General features: G+C 34.5%; 1 protein-coding gene across 6 annotated transcripts in view; it reads left to right on the top strand.

The window, feature by feature from the left end:
• SOX5 (SRY-box transcription factor 5) overlaps window positions 1-23,848 on the top strand; it is a 966,957-nt gene that overhangs the window by 614,232 nt on the left and 328,877 nt on the right. For 4 of the 6 annotated variants that reach the window (XM_081083091.1, XM_081083093.1, XM_081083090.1 and 1 more), the window contains one exon: window positions 14,073-14,199. In XM_081083091.1, the coding sequence (XP_080939217.1) occupies window positions 14,074-14,199 (126 nt within the window). In that variant the 5' untranslated portion in view covers window position 14,073. Of the gene's footprint in view, window positions 1-14,072; window positions 14,305-23,848 lie in introns of all 6 variants that reach the window. The other 2 variants (XM_081083089.1, XM_081083088.1) reach the window with 1 other exon arrangement.

Consider the following 23,848-nt stretch of genomic DNA (forward strand, 5'->3'; position numbering starts at 1 on the left):
CAATGAAGACGCTCAGCATTCTTATAACATCAGCCATCGCTGCATCCCGCTGTTTTGGAGTTTGGGTGATAGATGCTCATCGTCTTTGGCACGGCACCCTTACTCTTGGACTTTTCACGATTATAGTGGCAAATTCTTCATTTTGGCAGGAATTTCAGAAAATTCGTCTTTGCCTAGGATGCCTACCTGGCATATCAGAGCTGTTGTCCTAGGAAAGATTTGTGCACTGTATTTATGTTCTTTGCTGTCTATTTTGAATATAACATAAATATTTTTACTTTGTTCATTTTTCAACAGCTGTTGTAGAAACAGACTGCAACCAAGTCTGTATGGGACTGGAAAGGCAGAGTGAGTCCCCTAACTTTGCCAGAAGTTAGCAGCATATAAACTTTTCTTTGTCGGGGTTATTTGGATTCCGAAGAGGGTAGGGGTCATAATACTTTTCTTCATTCCACTACTCAGTCATTCTCAACAAATCTGATGGTGATGCTCTGTACTTTTTTTGGTTGTGAGCCTCATTTCTCATTTCTGTTAGGAGAAAAGTAAAGGAAAAAACAAAACAAAACAAAACAAAAAAACAGCACACCATTCTCTAGAGGTTTGCTTTTGAAGGCTTAACTTGCTTGATTTCACAATGACCTTTGAAAACAAAAGAAATTAAAACAAGGCTGGTTACTTAATTATTTTTGTCATCATTATTAGATTCCAAATAAATTAAACATGCCACAGATTTTATTTCAAGACGTACACCATGCTAAGAATAAGTCACTTTTGATTATGGAACAATTTGCTATTTATTTAGACTTAGCCAGTAATGTGAGAAGGGAGAGAGAGCAAGAGTGTAGTGTGGGGGTGGGCTTTTCAGAGGATGCTCAGATGAGGAGACAGGGAGGGAGGCATCAAATAAGTACTTAAGGGTATTTTGGAAGATAAAATTTTATATCTTATTTGCAGTTCTGCCAAAGGGAGAGTCTCCTGAGAGAGTCAAAATGACAAAGTCACTAAAATAAAAGAAATAATATTTTTACAGAGAGGTCAATATAATTAAACCTAAATAGATATCCTCTCCTGCTTAAAACTGAATTTTTAAAAAAATATGCACCTCACCTGACCAGTGATGTTTATAAATGGAAATCTATTTTATTTCACTGTGAATATGAGGAAAATGGTCAACTATTTTATAGGTTATTACAAATATGTCCATGTGTATGTGAACATATGCACATATGTAAACATGCATATATCCTCATGAGGACAACATGAAAAACATTGATTAGCATTATTTTAGAAAGAAATATTACAGGTGAATACTACTGCTATTACTACGATAGTAGTAATAGTTATTTATATTTCCTTTGTGTTTGTTTTTTATAGGTTAACAAACTGTAAGGAGTATGTTTTTACTTCGTTATTTTTTCCTTTAAAATATGCAAAAATTTTAATAAATAGTTTGAATTTTATAGCGAATAAAACTTGTTAGCATATGATTAGGATTAAATTAAAATGGTGCTGTCCAATTCTTAATTGAGAGGTTCCATAAAAAAAGAATATTAATTCCCCTTAACATATCATTTTGCAGTAAAAGTCTTCTGTCTCCTCCTCCTCCTCCTCCTCCTCCTCCTCCTCCTCCTCCTCCTCCTCCTCCTCTTCTTCTTCTTCTTCTTCTTCTTCTTCTTCTTCTTCTTCTTCTTCTTCTTCTTCTTCTTCTTCTTCTTCTTCTTCTTCTTCTTCTTCTTCTTCTTCTTCTTCTTCTTCTTCTTCTTCTTCTTCTTCTCTCTCTCTCTCTCTCTCTCTCTCTCTCTCTCTCTCTCTCTAAGTGTTGCATATATACCTAAGGCACCTGCAGTTGTCCTGATAGAGAGCAGTAAAGATTACCCCTTTACAGGGAGTCTACAGACAGTTTTTAAAATTACCTTTGTAGAGATCTTGAGACTAGATATGCATTTCATACACGATTCTTTCACTATTCTAACCAGTTGTCTATAACCTGAAATTTATACATGTGGCAACCACATGTCTGAGAAAAATCCAAAAGGCTTCTGATTTTTACACTTTATTTCTTTAACTCAGAAGCACACAATTACGTGTTAAAAATATTTGTCCCAACTTTTGGTTTAATTAAATGGCGCTCATAGTAAACCCATGGGGTTTTGTTTTTGCTGTTTCTTCTTATTGTTATTAATAGAGTTGTACAGCATGTCCTGGGAGAGACAGTTTTTGCTAATCACTAGATTTTCCCCTCCAGTTAGTTCTCTGTCTGTCCCAGGAATGGAGTATGTGGCTACTCAGTGCTCAGCTTTCAGACTTACAAGGAGCCGAGCATCTGGGGAAACTCAGGAGGTGAGCACTTTCACGCTGACTCAGAGACCAGCCGTATGACTCCAGTCTGGCGCTGTCGTCACGCCTGGTTATGGAAAGGCAGGAACAATGCCTCCCTTGAGAAGGGAGAAAAAAGTCTAGTGCAGTCACAATTTTGATGTAAAATTTAAATCATCCCTCCACATCCTGTGGACTTAGAGCTGTCAGAAAGGCAAAACCCATGCTCAAATGGAAAAAGCTTTTTATTTCCGTAAAAAGTATACCCTCTCTAACTATAATGACGAGTTTTTAGAACCACAAATCTTAATGCTAAATCATTCAAAGTAATTTATAAGTAATCAGACCAAAAGGACTTTGACATTTTTAGCCTGTGGATGGCTGAAGTTAAACATTCTTTGGGTTTCTAATTAATGACAAATATATAACAATATAGGAATTAAATAATTAGCAGCAAATTAGTCTTTATGATTTTGATTTTTTCTTCCTAACTCATGCATTTTAGTCATTTACTTACAGCTTACGATAAATTTCTCTTCAATGTTTAAAGGTTTGGTGATTTCTATTTTGTTTTCTATACATAGATCTGATTGAAGTTTAGTGCATTTGATGATTAAAAAGATTATGTGATGAAACGAATAATTCAAGTATAGATGTTTTGAGATAAGGAAATAAAATTATAAAAATTATTAAATGAGTCAACTAAAAGTAGGTGTATTTTTGTTTTTGTTTTTGTTTAGTAATGAGTGCTTATTGCCATAGTCTTGTATTGTAAATCATGAGCCAAGTTTTAATAATTTTTTTCAAAATAATTACATAAAAGCATTTGCTAGCTCTTCTCTTTATGAAAGTGACTTTGTAGTCACCAGTCATGCAAGGTCCCCGAACCAGTTTTCCTTCAGCTTGTCAGACTCATGATGAGCTCTATCTTTTCTAGCTAGTACAGCGGTTCTCAACCTGTGGGTCGCGACCCCTTTGGGGGTCTAACGACCCTTTCACGGGGGTCACCTAAGACCATCGGAAAACACATATATAATTACATATTGTTTTTGTGATTAATCACTATGCTTTAATTATGTTCAATTTGTAACAATGAAAATACATCCTGCATATCAGATATTTACATTATGATTCATAACAGTAGCAAAATTACAGTTATGAAGTAGCAATGAAAATAATTTTATGTTTGGGGTTCACCACAACATGAGGAACTGTATTAAAGGGTCGCAGCATTAGGAAGGTTGAGAACCAATGAGCTAGTAGAACACGGTGGGATGAGTACAGTAGAATTTAATTACATTTAATAATCTATAATCTTTATACCTTTTTATATATCAGGAATACTATTGTTGTAGGCATTTAGTAAGTGTGGATTAATTTTTTTAAAAATACAATAAAGCATGCAGACGAACAATTTTTAGCTGGCAGATACATGCATTTAGGTCAGTTTGGGCTCCAGAGCCCAGCTATTAGGTTACTCATAATAAAGCAATCTTCTTATTCATAAAAGTTTCTTGGGGTCTTCATCTAATAACACATGTCCTAACTTTGGAATGAATTTGAATAATTTATAATTACTAGTGAAACAGTAAGAGAAGAAAGTGTGAAGGAATAACATTTTGAACTCTGAATTGTTGCAGAATGGAATTTTGCTTTCATACAACATTTGTAAATGCCTGCCTTTAGTATTTGTCTCCCCTGTTTAGAAAATAAAAACACATGGACATTATAAATTTAATTTTATTGCATAGCATTTATGTTAGTTCAAGCACTTCTGAAATAGTCTGTGTCCAACTAATAGAGCAGCACTCATTTCCTTCAGGTACTGACAAGAACTGTATTTTCTTTCTGATTCTTTCCTTATCTCTATGTAACTTCCGAATATTTTTCATTGTATTTTCTACACATTCTATGGAGAACCTGCACCTCTTTCCCCCGTCCTCCTTTTAATTCTCCCCTCCTTTCCTGACTCTTTGGTGGTTTGGACAAGGCCGGGGAAATCTGTTTGATAAGAACAGAGATGCTAGTGAATAGGAAGACCAAAAGGTGGAGTACAAGATAAAAGGGATGCCATTCTTATCGGAGAAAAGGGATAGTCATGAACTGCTGGACCTCAATACACAGCACATCTCATACACTAGGCATGTGATGAGGCAAACACAGGAACAGCCTCGGTAAAGGTGAAAGCACTGGGTGACTACACTGTAATGAACAGAGTTTTAAATGTAGTTTAAACGTTTGTAATATTTATTACACTTCGTATTAAATTCAAATTGTATTTCAGAACAAAATAATACATTTCTTCTTAAAGAGCAGTGGTGCAAAAATGACTTTTACTTTTAGACTTTAATGCGATGGTAGTTTTGTTTATAAATACTAATAAAAATAAGTGTCTTCTCTGGTGAAATGTATACTAGTAGTCAGGATTAAAAGGGAGTCCAATCTTATGTATTATTCTGTGTTGTCTGTTTTTATATTTCTATGAAATCTGTGTTTCTACTTCCATTTATAGTTTATGCCAGGATCTGATGAACTTGATCAAACTTCTAAAAAACAATATAATGAATAAGGTTATTGTATGTGGGAAGCAACATGTCGAAAAGTACAGAGATTGACATATTCTATATCAGAAATTGATGACAAAGAGGATTTAGAGAAAAGAAAATAAAAATGTTAAGACTGCATATTTACCACAAAACAATTTTCTATTTAAAGGCTTCAGAATATTATATATGACGGGGTGGTTATAAAATATACATGGAATGTTCTCAGGGCAACACAAAATTGAGTCTGAACCTGTAGGAAAATGAAGTCAAAACATGTTATAAAGAAAAAGAACAAACCATAAGATATGTCTAATAATTGAAATTCATGGATAAGGGTAATGAAACTGATATTTTTAAATAAAATGATAGGCTAAATTTGTGAAATTCTTTGTTAATAAATCACTTAGAAGAATTAGCTGTTTCATTCATTTGAATCAAAACCTGTCCATATATGCTAAATATCTGTGTTGATTTCCCATATTGAGTAGGTAACATTCTATTGTGAAAATATCTTTGATAAAAAGTAGCAATTCATTCCTAATCTTTTAAATTTATTTCAGAGAGGGAGGGAGATGGAGAGAGAGAGAGAGATAGAAACATCAATAATGAGAGAGAATCACTGATTGGCTGCCTCCAGCAAGCCCCACACTGGGGATTGAGTCACAACTAGGCATGTGCCCTGACCAGGAATGGAACTGTGACCCCCTGCTTCATAGCTCAGTGCCTCACCACTGAACCATTCTGGCCAGGCTCATTCCTAATCTTGATTAGCCTTCCCACATCAACTTTAATTACAAAAGGAGCCAGAAGAGTAAATGTAAGTGTCCCGAAAAATAGTCCCGTTGCTAAAAAAATTTGAGTCACATAACTTCTAAAAAAAATAATAGTATAATCCTTGGGTATGAAGGATTGCCAATTATTATTTTATTTTGTACTATCTCATATTCATTGTTCTCATAAGGAGATATATAAATTCAAATATTTTTAGTCATTGTAAAAGTGTTCTGTTATGCTTAAAATTTAACATGAGAGAGTGAATATTTAAAGTAGACATTTAGGAGAGCATTTAATGGAAGTTATAAATTAAATAAATGACATGATCCAGAATTTTAAGAGTTCTTATTCAGAACATTTAGTGTTGTAGAATTGTTAACAGAATAGCTAGCTAATTTTCTTATCTCTGACGTCTCTGTATCTCTCTTCTTTGTTCAGTCCTTTCTATGCGCTGGTCTCCCAAACTGGGATGGACTGTAAGATTCAGATTATGCTCCCCCTCTTCTCTGCTTTCTACTTATTTTTCCCTTGGAAAGACAATTCTGTTCTTAACTGCTGTCTCTGATCGTGCAAAGAGCCAGTAGTGTAACAAAAGGTATTTAACCATTTTATGGCTCAGTTTTCTCTTTTATAAAACAAGAATAATGAAAATACTGACTCGGAGCATTAGGGAACATGTCAGTGGTAAATAATTACGTTTATAGCTAACTCTCTAATTGTGTGTTTAAACACTGTATGGCCCTAGTTACTTCCACAGAAGTCCCATATTTTCTGATTATGTGCTCTTTCTTTTTTTTTTTTATCCTGCATTCAACAAATGTTTATTTCTAAACTGAATTTCACATTTCCCTCCAAAATGGCCATTCTTTCTAATTTATATAATTATCTTAATAGCAGTATTTTCTAAACTATATATTCAAGTAATCTATCTTTGAATTATATCACCCTCTTGTTCTCTATCTCTACTTCCTACTTTAAACTGTTTATCAATTACTAACTTCTGGGGGATTGTCTTCCTAAAATATGATTTTGATTATGTCAGTGTGTGACTCACAAACCATCATCAGTTCTCCCTGCCTCAGTGTCAATTTCAAATTTTTGTTTAGACATTCAAAATTGGTAGGATTTTGGGGTTAGGGTTATGGTTAGAATCATGATCATGTTCTACCTTTCGTTCTTAGTTTCATTTATTCCTCTTAGAATCTACTGCTTTAACCAAATTATTCTACTCACTATCCCAAAGCATTCTTTAGGTTTCTTTAATTTGCTGTTGTCGTTTCTCTTGTCTGGAATCTTTCTTTCTTCTCTGTCGGCATATAATCCATCTTTTATTACCCAGTTGAATTCTCATACTTTATAGTAAGCATTCTCTGATTATTTGAGCAAGACAATATCTATTATACTCCTAACATTTATTTTAAAAAAGTAATTTACCTTAAAATACTCTTTATTGATTTCTTAATTATGTCACTATCTAAATGGACAAGATAGCCTTTCAATAAAAATTTTCCAATAATTAATGAATGGATGAGTGGGGTATATGTCTACTTTCATCTAAACTATACTGCATTCAGGGTAAACCAGAAGGGTCTTCATATCTAAATTTCCTGTGTCCCCATAACACAAAGTTAATTTGCCTGACTCAAACTAGACACTCATTCATTTCATTTATTTATATAAAAATACATTGAATGCCAACCACTTGCTAGGAATCATGCTCCATATAATTAATTGTATCTCATTCAGCATAGAGTATTAGACTATTTAGGGGGTAATGCAGAGCAATTGGAAAGACATGCATCATATAGGTAGTTATATCCTTAATGTTCAACTGTTTTTGAGGAAAAAAACACAAACACAACAGGTGAAATGGTAAAAAAAAAAAAAAAAATAGACCTGTAATCACCAAAATCTTATTATATGCAAGACAGTCTAAGTGTCATGGGAAATTTAAGGAATTAAATAGGACATTCTTGCTTTCCAAGTGCTTGTGTTTAGCTTTAGATACTGTATATGCTAAGTAGAAAAAGAAAAAATGAACTATTGAATAAATGTCACAGGTCATACTGAGGTTAAATTTTTCTTGCGGACTACTAACAAGAGTTGATGTAGCTTGAGGTGGGCTGAAGCTGCTTCAACCCTGGTGGGAAAGAAAGGCTTTGTAGAACAGCTAGAGTTTGAGTTTGTCCTTTATAGATATTTATTTTTTTCAAGTTGTTATACAAACTACCATAAAATAAATATTATGGCAAAAGAATAACCAGTAGAAGGCACTGCTTCCTAGGACTTTATCTCTGAATTAACCAGTCAAAGCTTAAAAAAATTTAGAGAAAGAAAGAAACTTCAAAGAGAAAATATTATATAAGGAAAGCATATCCTACCCTCAGTCTTCCATTTTTTTGTTTGTTCCAACAACAAATCAATTTCCAAAATAATTAGAGCAAAGAACATACCCGAAGCAGACAGATTTAAGTTCAAAGCACTAGGTAGATGATTCCTCAATAATAGGTTTATTAATAATTAATTATACAGGTTTTTTTTAAATAAAGCAACTTCACTTTTATAATCTTTTACTTACATGTTTTAAAAAGAACAATTGGATTTTTTTTCACAAGTTCTTTAAGAATCTAATTAAACTGGGTTTTACCCATTCATTCATTTACATGGAAACTGTTTTTAAAAGGATACTGTATGGCTGAGCTTGATTTCCTTCTTTCTGACAATATGAAGGCATTGTCTAAGCATACTTGTCCTGTAAGACGAGACCTTGCAACCATTCATAGAAAAGCGTAAGAGAGTTGCTGGTCTTAGTTAGTAGCTTTCATGTAACAGAAATGTATTTAAACACTACTATTTTCAGAAACAATTCTAAATACTGGGTAAGTAGCTGTGACCAAAATGAAATCTGCCCTCTTGCATCTGATAGTGGGAGAGACAGATAATAAACACAGAAATAAATATGAAATTTGTCACGTGATGGTAAGTGCTATGAACAGAGCAGAAAGTAAAGAGCAATAGAGGGAGGAGGAGGTGCTGGTTTAGGAGGAGTAAGCAAGGGAGGCCTTTCTGGGAAATGATGTTGGGATAGAAAACTAAAGTGAGGGATGGGCGACTGTATATCTGAGGTGGGAGGATTTTAGATTGAAAAAACAAAAAACAAAACACAACAACACACAAAAACAAAACTTTAAAAGAGAATTGTTTAAGTAAGTGGTATATTAATTTCCTGTTGCTGCTGTAACAAGTTATCACAAGATTGTGACTTCAACAATACCACTGTATTCACTTATGGTTCAGGAGGTCAGGAGTGTTACAATCATGGTGTTGGCAGGATTCATTCCTTCCACAGGCTCCGGGGAAGAATCTGTTTCATTGCCTTTTCTAACTGCCAGAGGCTGCCTACATTCTTTGGTTCATGGCCCCATCATCTATTTTATTTTTTTTTCTAATTAGATGTATTGGAGTGACATTGGTTAGTACGACCCACCATCTATGTTCAGAGCCAGCCGTATAATATCTTATATCTTTTCATCTCTGTCTCTGGCTGTGACCTTCCTGCCTTGCCCTCCTGCAAAGACCTTTATGACTACTTTGGGCCCAACCACAATATCCAGAATAATCTCATTATCACAAAATTCTTAAATTAGTCATATCTGCAAAGCCTCTCTTTGCTTAGTAAGGTAACATATTCACAGACTTCCTGGATTAGGATTTGGAAATCCTAGGTGCGAGGCATTATTCTGACTAAGGTAAATGACTTGTAAACTTGACAGAGCATTAGATCACTGAGAAGCTGTGAAAAATTCTGATACCCCGTGTGTGCTCAAAAAACAATAGTATCAGAATGTTAGTGAGTGTGACCCAGGTAGCACTATTTTTAAACCTCTCTGTATAATTCCAACGTGCATTAGTTTTTTGTTGCAGTCTCACACCCTTTACCCTACTCTAAGGTTGCTACATGTGTCTGCATACATTGGAGACATCCTGCCAACAGAGTGATTACAGTGCACTTACAGAACCTTTGGCCAATAGCAGAGGACTCCAGAAGTTTTAAAATTACTTGCAGATATGTATTAGAATAGCCTGATTGTGCACATTGCTATAGGACAAGTAAAGGAAAAGCGACTCCTTGTAAAAGCAAGTTGCTCCTTGCAAGGGAGGCTATTTCTTTTTCTTTTTAAAAAAATATGGTGTTATTGATTTCAGAGAGAGCAAGGGAAAGTGAGAGAGAGAGAAACATCAATGATGAGAATCATTGGTTGGTTATCTCTTGCACGCCCCCTACTGGGGATAGAACCCAGGCATGTGCCCTGACCAGGAATGGAACCATGACCTGACTATTTCTTATCTATTCCATTCATGTAACGTGGGATTTGGTCCATATTCCTCCATCTGCTCTTTTATGAAAGTAAGACTGAAACTTACATTTATGTCGCGCTTTCTAAAAGTACCTCTGCATCTTTGCTTTGATCGTTACTTCCTACATGAAATTTCCTCTCCATTTATCTCAACCATTCCCTGAAGCATTCCAGGATCTCTCGTCCTCAGGAAGCCCTCAGGTGCTTGGCTATAATACCATTTTATCCTTAACTAGGACTGTCTTTCATTATTTTTCTCCCTTTATTTAAAATCTTCTCAACAAATTCATAAACTTTTTAAAGTAAAGAACCCGAATTACATGTTTTAATTCCTATTAGATATTTTGCACATAGGAAATGGTCAGTAAATTATTAATGATTTCCAATTCCCTTTAATTCTGGAATTAAACATCAGTTCTTTCAAGAAGATTTTCTTGCCCGGCTGGCATGGCTCAGTGGTTGAACATGGACCTATGAGCCAGGAGGTCAATACCACGGTTCAATTCCCGGTCAGGGCATATGCCCAGATTGCAGGCTCAATTCCCAGTGTGGGGTATGCAGGAAGCAGCCAATCAGTGATTCTCTCTTATCATTGATATTTCTCTCTCTCTCTCTCCCTCTCCCTTCCTCTCTGAAATAAATAAAAACATATACTTAAAAAAGATTTTCTTGTCCACACACAAAGCTGAGTGAAAGGTTATCATTATGTCATCATAGCTCCACCAGTTAGTTTCACACTGGATTATTATTATTATTTGTCTCATGTCATTTTCTTTGAAGTCTGAGTTGTGTTCATTGGTAAGTCTAGCACCTAGGAATCGCAAAAATCATCTCTGACTGGATATATATCAGAGCATATTTCAATCTAGACCCTCAAATTGTTCCCAAGTATCCTTCCCAAGAATCCTTTAAAGCTATAGCCATGTAGCTTAAGCTGTAGGATAGATAATAGATGGAATTTTCCGCTCCTTTCTTAAGGCTTTTAGAAATTAATGAGGCTTTTCTCTGTCCAAAATTAAAACACTTTATTAGATAACAAATTAGGAATCTAAAGTTATTGGGAATTTTATTATCAATATTTTTAAGAACTAATATAAGTCAGATTAAACATGAATAATGTGGCTGACAGATTGATATCTCTGTACATAATTTGTTATTTATTTTATTGTTCTGACTTAGTAGCCTATTATTGAACTATAACTATAGTCATTTTATTGTATTGAAAAATCTTTAAGAATTCTTTTTACCTGAATTGTATAAAAATACTCTCAAGTCCAAAACATTATGAACATTCTATAAGTCTCTGAAAACGGAATTGAAATAAACATGAAATATGTTGTATTTCAGGATCTGTTGCCTTCTGCCACCATGACTCCTTCATGTTTATTGTTTTAGTCCTTCTAATTTTTGCTTCATAGGAATATCTATTTATATAGAATTTCTAAATATATTTTTATATATTTAAGTAGATATAAATATTTGTATATAATGATTATCCAGCTGTACATAAAGATAAATTAGATACTGAAATGAATAAAAGTTTTGAGAAGAGTAGTGATAACTATCTGCCTAGTGTCTACTTTTGGACTTTCACTTTTCATAATCATTGTTAATAATTATATTAAAGAATGACCTACCTTTTGGGTAATTCTTTCTGAAACTGATAGAGTTGTGTATTAACTTAGAAAAGGCCAGTTAATCCAGCTTTCTGCTTTGATAACCTGGAGGCTGGCTCTTGCCAATAGTCTGGAGGTTTTACAGTAGGAGACTGGACCTAAGAGGGAGATAGACACCAGAAACCAGCTTAGTAATCCCAGCAAGAATGATAATGCCCACACAAACCAAAAATACTATGGTTTGTACTAGTACAATAAATGCCTAATATCCTTGATGTCTAACTGCATGTGAAACCAAGAAATAATTAAAAATTCCCTTATTGATTTATTCTGATAAATCACAAAGACCTTAAATATTTTAAATCTGTTCTGTCAGTCCATTTTTAATATGGGAATCAGAATGTTGCTTGTAGAGAATGGAACCGGAACAGTGGAAGTTAAATATCCCTAATGTTTAGAGGTGTTATGTGTAGTTTAATATACCAATTTGGCAATAGTTACAGTGTTGCCAATGAGACTAAGCCTATTCTAATTCTGTGAACTCTAGCCCCTTATTTCCTTTCTCCATACTTAGAGTATCCAGTCTACTTGAAGTAAGCCTTGGTAATGAGATCAGGAATAGTTCAAGATACCTGAAATGTCTTGGCTCAGTCTACTTTAGACAGTGCTTACATGGTAGCCACCCACATTTCCTCAACTCTATTCTTCAGCAGATCAAGACCCCCAGCTATTCACATATCTTCTTTAATGCTTGCTAATGCAGTGTTATTGTCAAGGATAACTGGCCATGGACCATTTCTCTTTTAGGAGCCTTTGTATTTAATGTTGATTTTACAGTTTAACTCTTAGAAGGCAATCTGCTTTCCTCATTTGGGAGTTGTATGGTTTTGTTTTTGAGAAGGGTGTGGGTCATACTGTAGTTTTGAAGTTTTTAAAATAAACAACAGCTATTGTTTTTTGAGTGTCTGTGCTAAATGATCTACAAGTCATTTTTCGTACGATACACAGTTCATTCTCAAAAAAGCATTACAACTTGATATTACATCTTACTTTAGAGAGGAGCAAATTGAGGTGGCGTGATTAAAGTCTTACAGTTTGTAAATATTTGGAATCAGTTTTTTAATCAGTGTTTGTCTGTTTCCAAAGCCCTTATTTTTTTTTCTATGGTTCTATTATTTCTTAATAGAAGGTCTGCAGTACTCGAATACATTTCTTTTGAAACTTTTAACACTAAGAAGAGTATTATTCAAGAAAGAATAGTGGCATCTCTTTTAGTATTATATTTTAAATTTAAAAACCAGTGATATATGAAGGAAGTGGTGTTGCCAGTAGTTAATACCCTGCCTCCTATCCCACTAGTCTGGATAAGAATAGATGTTTTCTGTAAACACTCCTTGTTGAACAAAACATACAGCTTTTTCAAGGTCATATCAAGTGATAAATAGAGCTTATTTTTTATTAAAATTTTTAAGTATATATATGTCAGTGCACTAAAACTTTTAATAAGAGAAAAAAGAACTCTATTTAACTAAAAATATCTGCACATATTTTTAACCTCGGATTATGTTACCCATCAGATGTACGTACAAAAAATGTTTAATTTATCTAAGTGCATTGTCAAATAGACATCAGCTTTGTCAAACAAAACATCCATATTTGATTTGTTTTCCTTTTACTTAGGTATCTAAGGAGTTAATTATTCTGATAAACCATATCTAAATCTTACATAGAATTTTGGAAATAAAATTGAAATATTTTTATATCCTCATCTCTTTTACTATTTTGCAAATTGGATATTTGAAATAAATGCCTACATTGGGTGATTTAGCAGTTGAGGAAAGGTAAATTCTCAATTGTTTCAAGATTAATAGTGATTTTAAAATTTATTCAATTCTTAAGCTTTAAACAAATGTCAAACTTTTTGTCATGTGTTCTGAGGTTTACATATAACCAATATCTCTATATTTCACAACGATCTTTTAATAAAATGCACATTTTATAATGGCAATCATTTATTTATTTTGTTTATTTTTATGAACTAAATTTTAGCTATTTCTCTTCTTTTAACTCCCAACCATATTTGCTATTTTGCTATTCATAAACATAGATGTTCTGTTTTCAATAAGGTCTATCAGAGTGTAAAACTAGATGGGTATTTTTCTTTAAAATGGAATGGTCTTTCATTATGCAGTATTCTTAGGTGAATTCTCTTGTTTAAGAAGCCAGAATACAAGGGAGTGCTATATTAGTGTATTATTCTCACAACAAACAAGCACTGTTCTGTTGCTACCTGCTTGGCCATTGTTTCTGACTGTGTGTGCTTTGCAGTGGTATTTGGATGGTTTCCTGCTCTCTGCCAGCACAAAAAGGCATTTCTGTTACAATGGCCCCTAACCACACAATGACAGCATTAAGGATTTATGTGGAGGTTTCATTATTTTCTCCTCTTTTGTTCCTTCCAGGATGTCTTCCAAGCGACCAGCCTCTCCGTATGGGGAAGCAGATGGAGAGGTAGCCATGGTGACAAGCAGACAGAAAGTGGAAGAAGAGGAGAGTGACGGGCTCCCAGCCTTTCACCTTCCCTTGCATGTGAGTTTTCCCAACAAGCCTCACTCTGAGGAATTTCAGCCAGTTTCTCTGCTGACGCCAGAGACTTGTGGCCATAGGACTCCCACTTCCCAGCACAATACAATGGTAGGTTTCTCAAGGTCTATTGTGCCTACACTCACTCTTTGACCAGTTCAGTCTTCTAATAGTTTGGCTTCAGTCCTGTGCTTTGTAATTGTCATCTACTTAATAGCCATACACAAGATTCACTCCCAACATCTTTGAATTCTAAGTAACTTGATTTCAGTAGGGAGAAAAAGATATGGTATTTTTTTGTTTTTTCAGAACTCGGATTTTGAGATACTTACAATTTAATTTGAGGGGGAAAAAACATGTAAATATAAGAATGATTTTTAAGTAACATTTACAATTAACAGGAAAGTTAGATGTTATACTATTTCTAATAAAAGTTTTTTTCCAGTTACAACATAGTTTGAAGACTTCCATCATAATAAATCTTTGTGGGTTTTTTTTTTCTTTCCATTTTTTGCTTTGCTTGGATTGGATTTCAGTATTCCTTAAAGTACTGGAAATATTATAGAAGAATATATTTCATAGAGACTATAGTTTTCTAATGGGACCACACCAATTTCTAATTCAGTCCCATTCATGTTGTTGTTTTGGTAATTCAGTAGTTCCCTGCTGCATCCTGTTCCAGAATTTGAAACTCAGGATAATTTATCTGGCCTCTCAGCCTGAGGTCTGGATCACTGGGAATCCGTGGTTTCACGGATGAGAAGCAAGAAGGCAGCATAGCATCTTTGGCTGATGCTTAAGCAGCAGACACACACAAATAAGGCTTTTAGGAACTTCAATACGGAGAATCAGCTAGTTGGCAGGACGACAGGGCGCTTAGCAGCCAGTAAAGCCACCCTCACCTTTACAACATGGCTGCTGGGGTGGATGCCACGTTTCGGTGCCCTCTCTTCCTCTCCACCTTCAAGAATGATAGTGCCATTCACTTTAACCAGGTTCCACCACAAAAATGTGTCATCACACATTCTCTTATCTTTAAAGACAGCTCTGATCCTTTTTAAGTACTTTTCTTTCTCTAGGAAGTTATTGTACATCATAAAAGTTCATGGTACTGAAATATGTCCACTTGTTTATGTGATTGTGTTACTTTATGGGGAGTTAAATCAGCAAGAATCAGGTGTCTTCTAATAGCTGTGAAATAAACACCAATCTTTGATAGTCACATTAGGTTTAAATACTCTCATTCAGCATTTTGAAAGCCTTACCAGTAAAAATTTCTCTAGCTATTTAACTATTTGCAATATAGTGTTGTGTTATTTTTGTGTGTGTATGTGTGTTGTTTTTTGTTTTTGGTTTGTTTTGTTTTTTACGAAGAATAATGTTTTAGCTAACACTTAGCACTTTATAGATTTTAAGCATGTTGCATACGTTAACTCGTTTAATTGTCACAGTGTCCCAGTGAGGTGTTATTATTCATCCCATCTTACAGGTGAGGGAACTGGGCTCAGAGAGGTTAAGTAAACAGCTACTACGTGGGACAGCTACTGCCAGGCTTACCCAGGCTGTCTAGCTTTGGAGTCCATGCTTACACACATTATAAGCTCTTCCCAAGTGCACAGGCATATTTTATTTTCTGACTATTTTTTTGATTTGGCAATTTAAACCATGCTATCTATAATTTCCCCTTTCTCCCTCTATTATGAGTTTATGTTACTTATGTACAATGAATACAACCTTTTGGCTTCCCCTCAAAAAGGTAAAACTAGGAAAAGAAAGGGGGAAACAGCACAGTGCAGTTCAAGGTAAAGATGTTGGACTCTTCACTTGACCTTGCATCACTGCTAAAGGCATGTTCCTCTCAATATTGTGACCATTGCTCTCTCTTAGGAAATACCCTGTTGAGAGTGCTTCTTGGTTTGGTTCTCTTGTGATACTACCATAAACATAACCACAGATTTGAAGGAGTGGATATAAATAGTGATGACTGGAAGAAAACCACAAAGATAAAGGGCAGATTATTTTAAGTATACTCAAGGGTGGATATAAGTATATTAAATTGCATACTGTAGTTGGGGGAGTGGATTCTGTGATGCAGGATGTATAGGAAAATGAAACCATTCAGTGTGTAATGGAAGTATTCAGTTCCACTAAATAAAAAGTATGACCTGCCTACTTTATATCAAATTGTTTGTTGAATACTATGCAAATAGATTTCAGTTGGATACAACCCTCTCCTTAAACAACTTCCTCTAGAGGAAAAGTTCTTTAAAAAATTTATATATATATATATATATACATATATATATATATATATATATATATATGTATATATATATATATATATACTGATTTTGAAGAGAAAGGGAAAGTGAGATATAGAAACATCAATGATCAGAATCATTGATCAGCTGCCTTCTACACACCCCCTACTGGGGATTGAGCTTGTAACCTGGGTATGTGCCCTGGCCTGGAATTGAACCATGGCTTCCTGGTTCATAGGTCAATGCTCAAACACTGAACCACACCAGCTGGGCTTGAGCAGACGTTCTTAACTAAGGTATATGGATCTCCTGAAAATGAATGGAGAATTCTGAGTATGAACACATGTGAGTAGGAATATGGTTTTCATCAGATTTTCAAGTAGATCTGTAACCCAAATAGGTTAAGACCTGCTGTTCTAGAAGTTAAAACAAATGACTTTAGTTTTACTGACATCAACACTCATAGTTTTCTCTTAATATATGCCCAATTGGTTTCAAAATTTGTTTTTGTCTCAAACATTTCTTGATTCCACCACCTTTCCATCTCTTGAGTAATCAGTTGGAGGAGTCCCCTATGTGATCTCAAATGTTCAGCCTCTTTCCTTTCCTGTCTTTCTTTCAATTTCCACCAGACTAGTTCCCCTGAGAAAAGAGTTGGATTTTTTACCCGACTTTGGAATCCAGTGCATGTTCTTGTTGCTTACAGTATTTAGTCTAAAAATCTTTCTCTCAGTATAAAATTCTATATAGACTAGTAATGAACTATGGCTTAAGTCTCCTCTCCTGCCACATCCGGCAATGAGATCAATGGTCCAGCCATCCAAGCATTTGATTCATCTTCATAAACATATCGCTTTATTCATAAACATGATACAGCTTCATTCTTTCCAACTGTAAAACCTCTCCTTTTTTATATTTTACCTTCCCAGTGAATTGTGCATCTCCCACAAGACTGGGGTCAGAAAATGCTTCTTTTCAGATACTTTCATTGATCTCCCAAAGCAGAACAGTTGCTGCTTTATTCTTTTATCTATGACACTTGTTTATATCTTTTTTATGGCCTATATTATAATGTATGTGTTTATGTGTCTGCTTTTCTATGTATTCCTTGAAGGCATAGTCATATATATTTATATTTATGACATCCAGCATATAATAGATAGCTAATTTATTATTACTGATTAAAGGGCAGTGCTTATATGGGAGATTAAATATATATTTTGGGGCAAAGTTGTTAAGACACTTTTCATGGCAAATATGCTGAATTTCTAGAAATTTTAGAACTAAAAAAGAATCTACTAATGCAGTATATTCTGAAAACAGGAAGTATGTCATAATAGCTATGATATATTCAACTATTAAGCTCATTAAGTAATATTTTACCCATTTATCTAAATTATTTAATATATTTATAGAATTGTTATTCAACACAAATACTTTATATTTTTGTCTGAATACTAGGTCTTTGTCATGTTCACATAACAGGTCATTTTATTTAAGTAGAACTATACATTTTCTATTTTTTTCCTATTCAATATCTTTGAGAACAGAGAGACTGTTTCATGGTCTTTATATCATACAATTCAATTGGAAGGGGAGAAAGTTTTGCCGACTTCATTGCCGATTTATGTGTGACATTCGTGCTACATTCTTAAATAAAAAAGAAAGCTATTAAGAGGTCTACATTTTTGTATTGCTTACATAGTTTAGAGACAAAGTAAAACCAATGAGTAATCTTTGGAATGATAACTCAAAGTTAGAGAGAGATCTTTCAGTATAAAATTCAAGTTGGAAAATATTTCCTGAGGTCAAAGTTCTGTATAGTTAATAATTGCTGCCATATAAAAATTTTGAGTAATTAATTAGGATCCTTTGTATACAAGTGCTAATGTTTTGAATTGGGTCAGGCAAAGACACAATTTTTCCTTTCTGGAGTTGTGTTTGTTTCTTTAATATTTTTGAGAAATAAACTAAGTTCCTAACTAAGAGCCACTCCCCCAGGTGGAACTGATATGAGTATTCTGTGTCCTTCTCCTCTTAGAAGGTTTTACTACTATGCAGAGCACACTATAGATGAACTGTATTAAGCATATCATATACATATATTTATAAAGAACTGTCGGATTTCTAATCAATATAAGATGAGACACAGATAGTTGTACGTCTGAACAGACTGTTGGTTCCTTCTCTGAAGCACTCTTGAGCTTGCAAAGCAATTAATCACAAAATTTGATTCTCATATAATCTTCAAAAAGGTAAAAAGGCCGGTATGATTCTGACATGAATGGAAAGGCAGTCCTCAGCTTTGTTTTTATGGAAGGTCTGATTTACTCTTCTGGCTCTGCTCCTTTTATTCAATTTTTAAAAATAATTTTGTAACATGGGTTTGCTGAGGCTCTCACTTCAGAGTTCCAGAGATAAGCAAGAATCACTAATTTCTGGCTCATTTCTCATAACAATAGTTATGATATAGATGGATTTATTTCATGATGTGAAGAACTGTTCAGAACATGTATTCATGTCAATCAACACGATTATCTATGAGCACCAGAGGGAATCAATGAAGGGAAGTCAAGGAGAGCATTAGAGGCAGCCAGGGGACTCTATGGTGGCTGTTGTGGGGCTCACTTTCTATCTTGTGACTTCTGTTAGTGAGATTGTTGTTCTAGTGTCAAATGTGATGTGAAATGAAAGTCTTGACCACCTGTGGTTTCTGAATTATCAGGTTTTTTTTGTTTTTCACAAAAGGCCTACTCTTATCTCAGCCAATCTTTCTTTGTGACTCAGGTCTTTCCTGAGTTGAGTGAACAGTTTTATATAAGTATAGAGTGGCTGCTCCCCAAGATTGGTTTTAAAAATGTAGGTATTTATTTTAACAATATAATATTTTATTAAAAATTAATTCGAGTTACCCACTCTACAGATAGCTGAATGACATATGAAATAAATACTATGGGTGTAATTTTCTGACATTTAAAGAACTATTTGATTTGGAAATATGATGTTATAATATGTTTTAATATCTCATTTATTGTGTATATTGATAACACTTTCCTGGAATTGTTAAGGAACTCTGGGGATATATTACAATAGGTTTAATGATAAACTTGATGTATGTTAAGGTGTTGAAACCTTTCAGGGACACATTATCATAAAGCAACGTTCAGTGTGAATCCATTTCTTTCTGAAGTTCATAACAAAAGGAAAAGGTGTTTTCTTAAGTTGATATAGTATAAAATTTGGAAATATTGCAGAGAATAAAGTATAGCAATTGCAAAGCTGCAACATATGAAAAGCAAACTTGAACACTCAAATAATTTATTCAGTGCACACTTCAGAGAGAGGCTTAGGCTCACTGTCAACTCCTGTGATTCTTTATTTACCCAAAATAATTTTAATTGCTATATTATAGCTGTGCCTTGAAATACCCTTTATATAAATTTTGCTTATAATCTAACAGTCGTTAGTAATGTATTTTTGTTGTGTGACTAGAATAATGTTATGTGTGAAGTACTGTTCAGAGAACTTATGAAGAAAAAGAGAAAAATGCATGTGCTATTTAAAAATAAGTCACAGAATAAGACCTTAATTATGGTATGGTAAAGATTCCTATTTTTATATGGTGCTTTTTATAAGCTTTACAATGTCTGGTTACCTTTGTACATCAAACTTAGCATGAGTTATTGGATAGTATAATGCATACCGGTATTAACACCAGTGTGGTTATTGTGCCAGTTCTAATAATGAGAATTGCATTGTTTAGGGAGAGCAGTCTCCTACACTCTAGACAAAAGTGTAATTACTTTTGAACGATGTGGAATGTGCTCAGCTTAATAGCATGGAGAATAGATTCAGAAAGATTCAGATAAAGTAAGCTTGGAAGCCATATGTGCAGTGTGGCAGTATAAAATTATGATAGTAGGCAGTATAATTCAACACACACATACTGGATTTCACACAGTTTATCTATAAACTGCTGTTTCTGTAAGAGATAGGCTTGCTTATCTGAACAAGGCCAATTCAATTGAAACGAGGTGAAAAGGGTGACAAGTCTGTATTTGTTTTTTATGGTAAATTGATGTTTATCATACAATGAAATTACATTGTTATAAACATTATTCTGTGAATGTTGTCAGAAAATACCACATGAAGCTGTTTATCTAGATATAATCCCAGGCTTGTGTTTGAATGTAAGTGGTTCCATTTTTATACTTGCATTGTTTCTGAAAATTACCCCCAGGGCTAGCAGGAATGAAGACATGTGAAAAACAACCCATTGGGGTCCAACAAAGCCATTGATAAGCTGTGCAATAGATCGGTTTGTCCTATAGCTATACAATTCCAATCCTGTTTTCTGGTTTTCTGGAATGGATAGGTGGCTGGGAGAGGGTGTAATATCAAGTCGAGAAAACCTTGATGAATATGATGGTCACAGAATTTGCTGTTGAGTTTACAGTTAGCTGAGCCTTGAGAAATCAATGACTGTATTCTTACATAAAAACTCGCTTTACATGGGAGTTGTGAGATAGTTGACGACACTTAATGAGGGTCTACTGTTAGCACCAGCCCATCATCGTGCTGTGCAGTGACAGGGGAATAAATAAGAACTTCTAATGCAGGGGTAATGGGGGAACATGTGTTTGCAAAGGAAGATTTGTCCTAATGGAATTTAATGGCTTTTACTTAATAGGGAGTGTTACGAAAAGATTCAACTCAATACAATAAATACCTATCAGCAAAGATACAGAAATAAGTAAGAACTAGTCTCTTCTTTCTTGTAGCTTCTTGTAAAGTGTGGAGGTAGGATAAGCACAAAAGTCACTATCCTGTTATATAAAGTATTAGAACCCTGAGAGAGGCTAATAAGTGCAAAGGAGATTCACAGTTGAAAGATATCCCATTTGTGGGCATCAAAACCAAATTTATTTGCAATTGTTTCCACAAAAATGACTAAATATAATGCTAAGATTTAAAATATATATATATATATATACACACACACACACACACACACACACATTAGGTACCTTGCCATTAATGCAAGGTCTTTAATTTATAGTATAGTTTTGTTTGTGCCATAATATCTTTTCCTGGAAGAAATATAAAAGAAAAAAGAGCAAGTTAAAACAATAGTGAAGACAAAGTTCATTGTTAAGGTCATACTATAAAAGGTGGGAAGGTTAGAAAGAGGTGCATCTCACATTCATTAGAATAAAAACAACTATTTCAGATATTGGGGCTTTCACTATTTCCTTTCTTTATCTGATGACCACCTTGAATGAAGTGGGAAGAATGATGATCTACTTGGCTAGGATACTGGAAAGAGCAGAGGCACTAAGAAGCTATGCTGGGAACTTACTTGAATGGTGTTCCTGGTTTTCTGGAATGGATAGGTGTTCATCTTTCATCTCATTTGTCATTCTGGTACCTGCATAATCCTTTGTACTTTGGTGTTAAAAATAATGAAAGGTTTGGGAACCAAGTTTCATTCTGTATCTTACATGTTGGGTTTTCAATTCTTCCTCAGTGTCTTCCTTTGATTCTTTTCCTCCTTTGCTTCTCTGGTTTCCCTGTCTTTCAGTTTGCCTCTATCAAAAACATTCTTAATGGATCCTCTTGAGGATCTCAATGGAGCCATTATGAGGAAGAGAGACAGAGTGAGAGAATCAGCACCATTGTGCACTGATATATACTTCCTTCTTATTTGCATATATTGCCTCTTGGGGATTTGCCAAACCTCCCTGCAGTAGGCCTGGGTTTCTCTTACTGTGTGTGATTAATGGATCAATTGGTTCTGTGATAAAGTTTTCATTGGTTTTTAGGAGACAGGGACAGTGTAGAGAGTTCTTCACAAAACTATATTTCTCCAATTTATTCAGATTATATTTGTTTACTTTTCTCTTATGAGCCAATGTCGATAGTAAATGACAAGTTTATTTTTAATGTCCTTACTTGGGAAACAAACCCACTTAGAATTATATATTAGTTCCCAAATTAGTTTTTAAATTGTACTTATCAGTGAATCCAAATGTCTGCCATCTAGTGCTTTAGTGGTTTCCTATGCCTTTTGTGTATCCAGGTATGTGCCCTGACCAGGAATCGAACCATGACCTCCTGGTTCATAGGCTGACACTCAACCACAGAGTCACTCTGTTCGGGCTTCACTCAGTTCTTGATTGTTTCTTTAACTTAGTTGCTTTTGTCTTCATATTTCTTTTGTAAGGGAATCCAAAAATGGGAATTTTGCAGTGTTGGTGCTGGAATTCTAGGAATTGGAATGAAGTCTACAAGACTCAGCAACTCAGTTGCCAATGGGACCTCAAAATATTTTAAATAATACTTACCCCATATTTCCTCTTGGTTATATCACTCGATACAACTATCCACTGTACCTAAAAAAGGAAAAGTTATCTTTGTATAGCAACCTCTTTGGATCTGAAACTAAAGTCATAAGGTAGTATTAGATATTCATCATATTTTTTTTTCTCACTTACTTTGACAATTAGACTCATATAGCTTTTTCTTTTAAACATGCAGACAAAGGCAAATACCTGGATTTGTAGGGGTGGGGATACATTAAAAACTAGAAAGGAATTTTATAAGATAGAAAAATCTAATAGGAAGATTGGGGGAAAGTATTTTCAAGATAAATGATTCTTTATGAAATGACAGTCTGAATTCAAAATGCTTAGAACACTATTGGTACCACATTAGGTGCATGTAAAAGCCTGTATAATTTTGTTAAGCAATGCCACCCCAATACATTCAATGGAAATGTTTTTTTAAATAAATACAAGCATTAAATATGTTTAAATACTTTATTTCCTCCACAGTCCTGAGATGTCCATAATTTCTACCAGCATTACAGCTGGCTTTAAAACTGAATTCATGACAGTAGTTCAGTGTGCTACCAGTTTTGATCATCTTGTGCCTGTTTCCCCTGTTTCTTGTTTTAGAAAGTAAATTTCATCATTTTCTCTCTTCTGCTAGATATGAGTAGTGGGGGGTTCTTTGGCATTTTAAATGGGACACAAATATAAAGCTAAGTTGACAGCTGTAATCTGTCCCTTTGGTTACATATCTTCTTTGTACAAAGGCCACATGTGTGTATGTTTTTAATTTCTTATAGACCATTTTTAGGAACGATCTATGGGCACAGATGAGGTGTGAACGCAGGGAGAGCAGCCTTGGCCAGCTCTGCCACACTGACATCACATGATAAAGTCAATGAACACAAGTGACTGGATTTTGTGTCTTGTTTAGTCAAGGCAGCTTCTGTGGCAGCAGAGCAAACAATGTTATCATTATATAGAGAAGCAGTGTTTACTTCAGTGTCTCTTTTTAGCTCTTAAAAATCCAGCCTGTCTCAAGATAAAAAAGTTAATCTTGCTGGT

Source organism: Myotis nattereri (assembly GCF_964212035.1).
Source record: "Myotis nattereri genome assembly, chromosome: 2".
Lineage (NCBI taxonomy): Eukaryota > Metazoa > Chordata > Mammalia > Chiroptera > Vespertilionidae > Myotis > Myotis nattereri.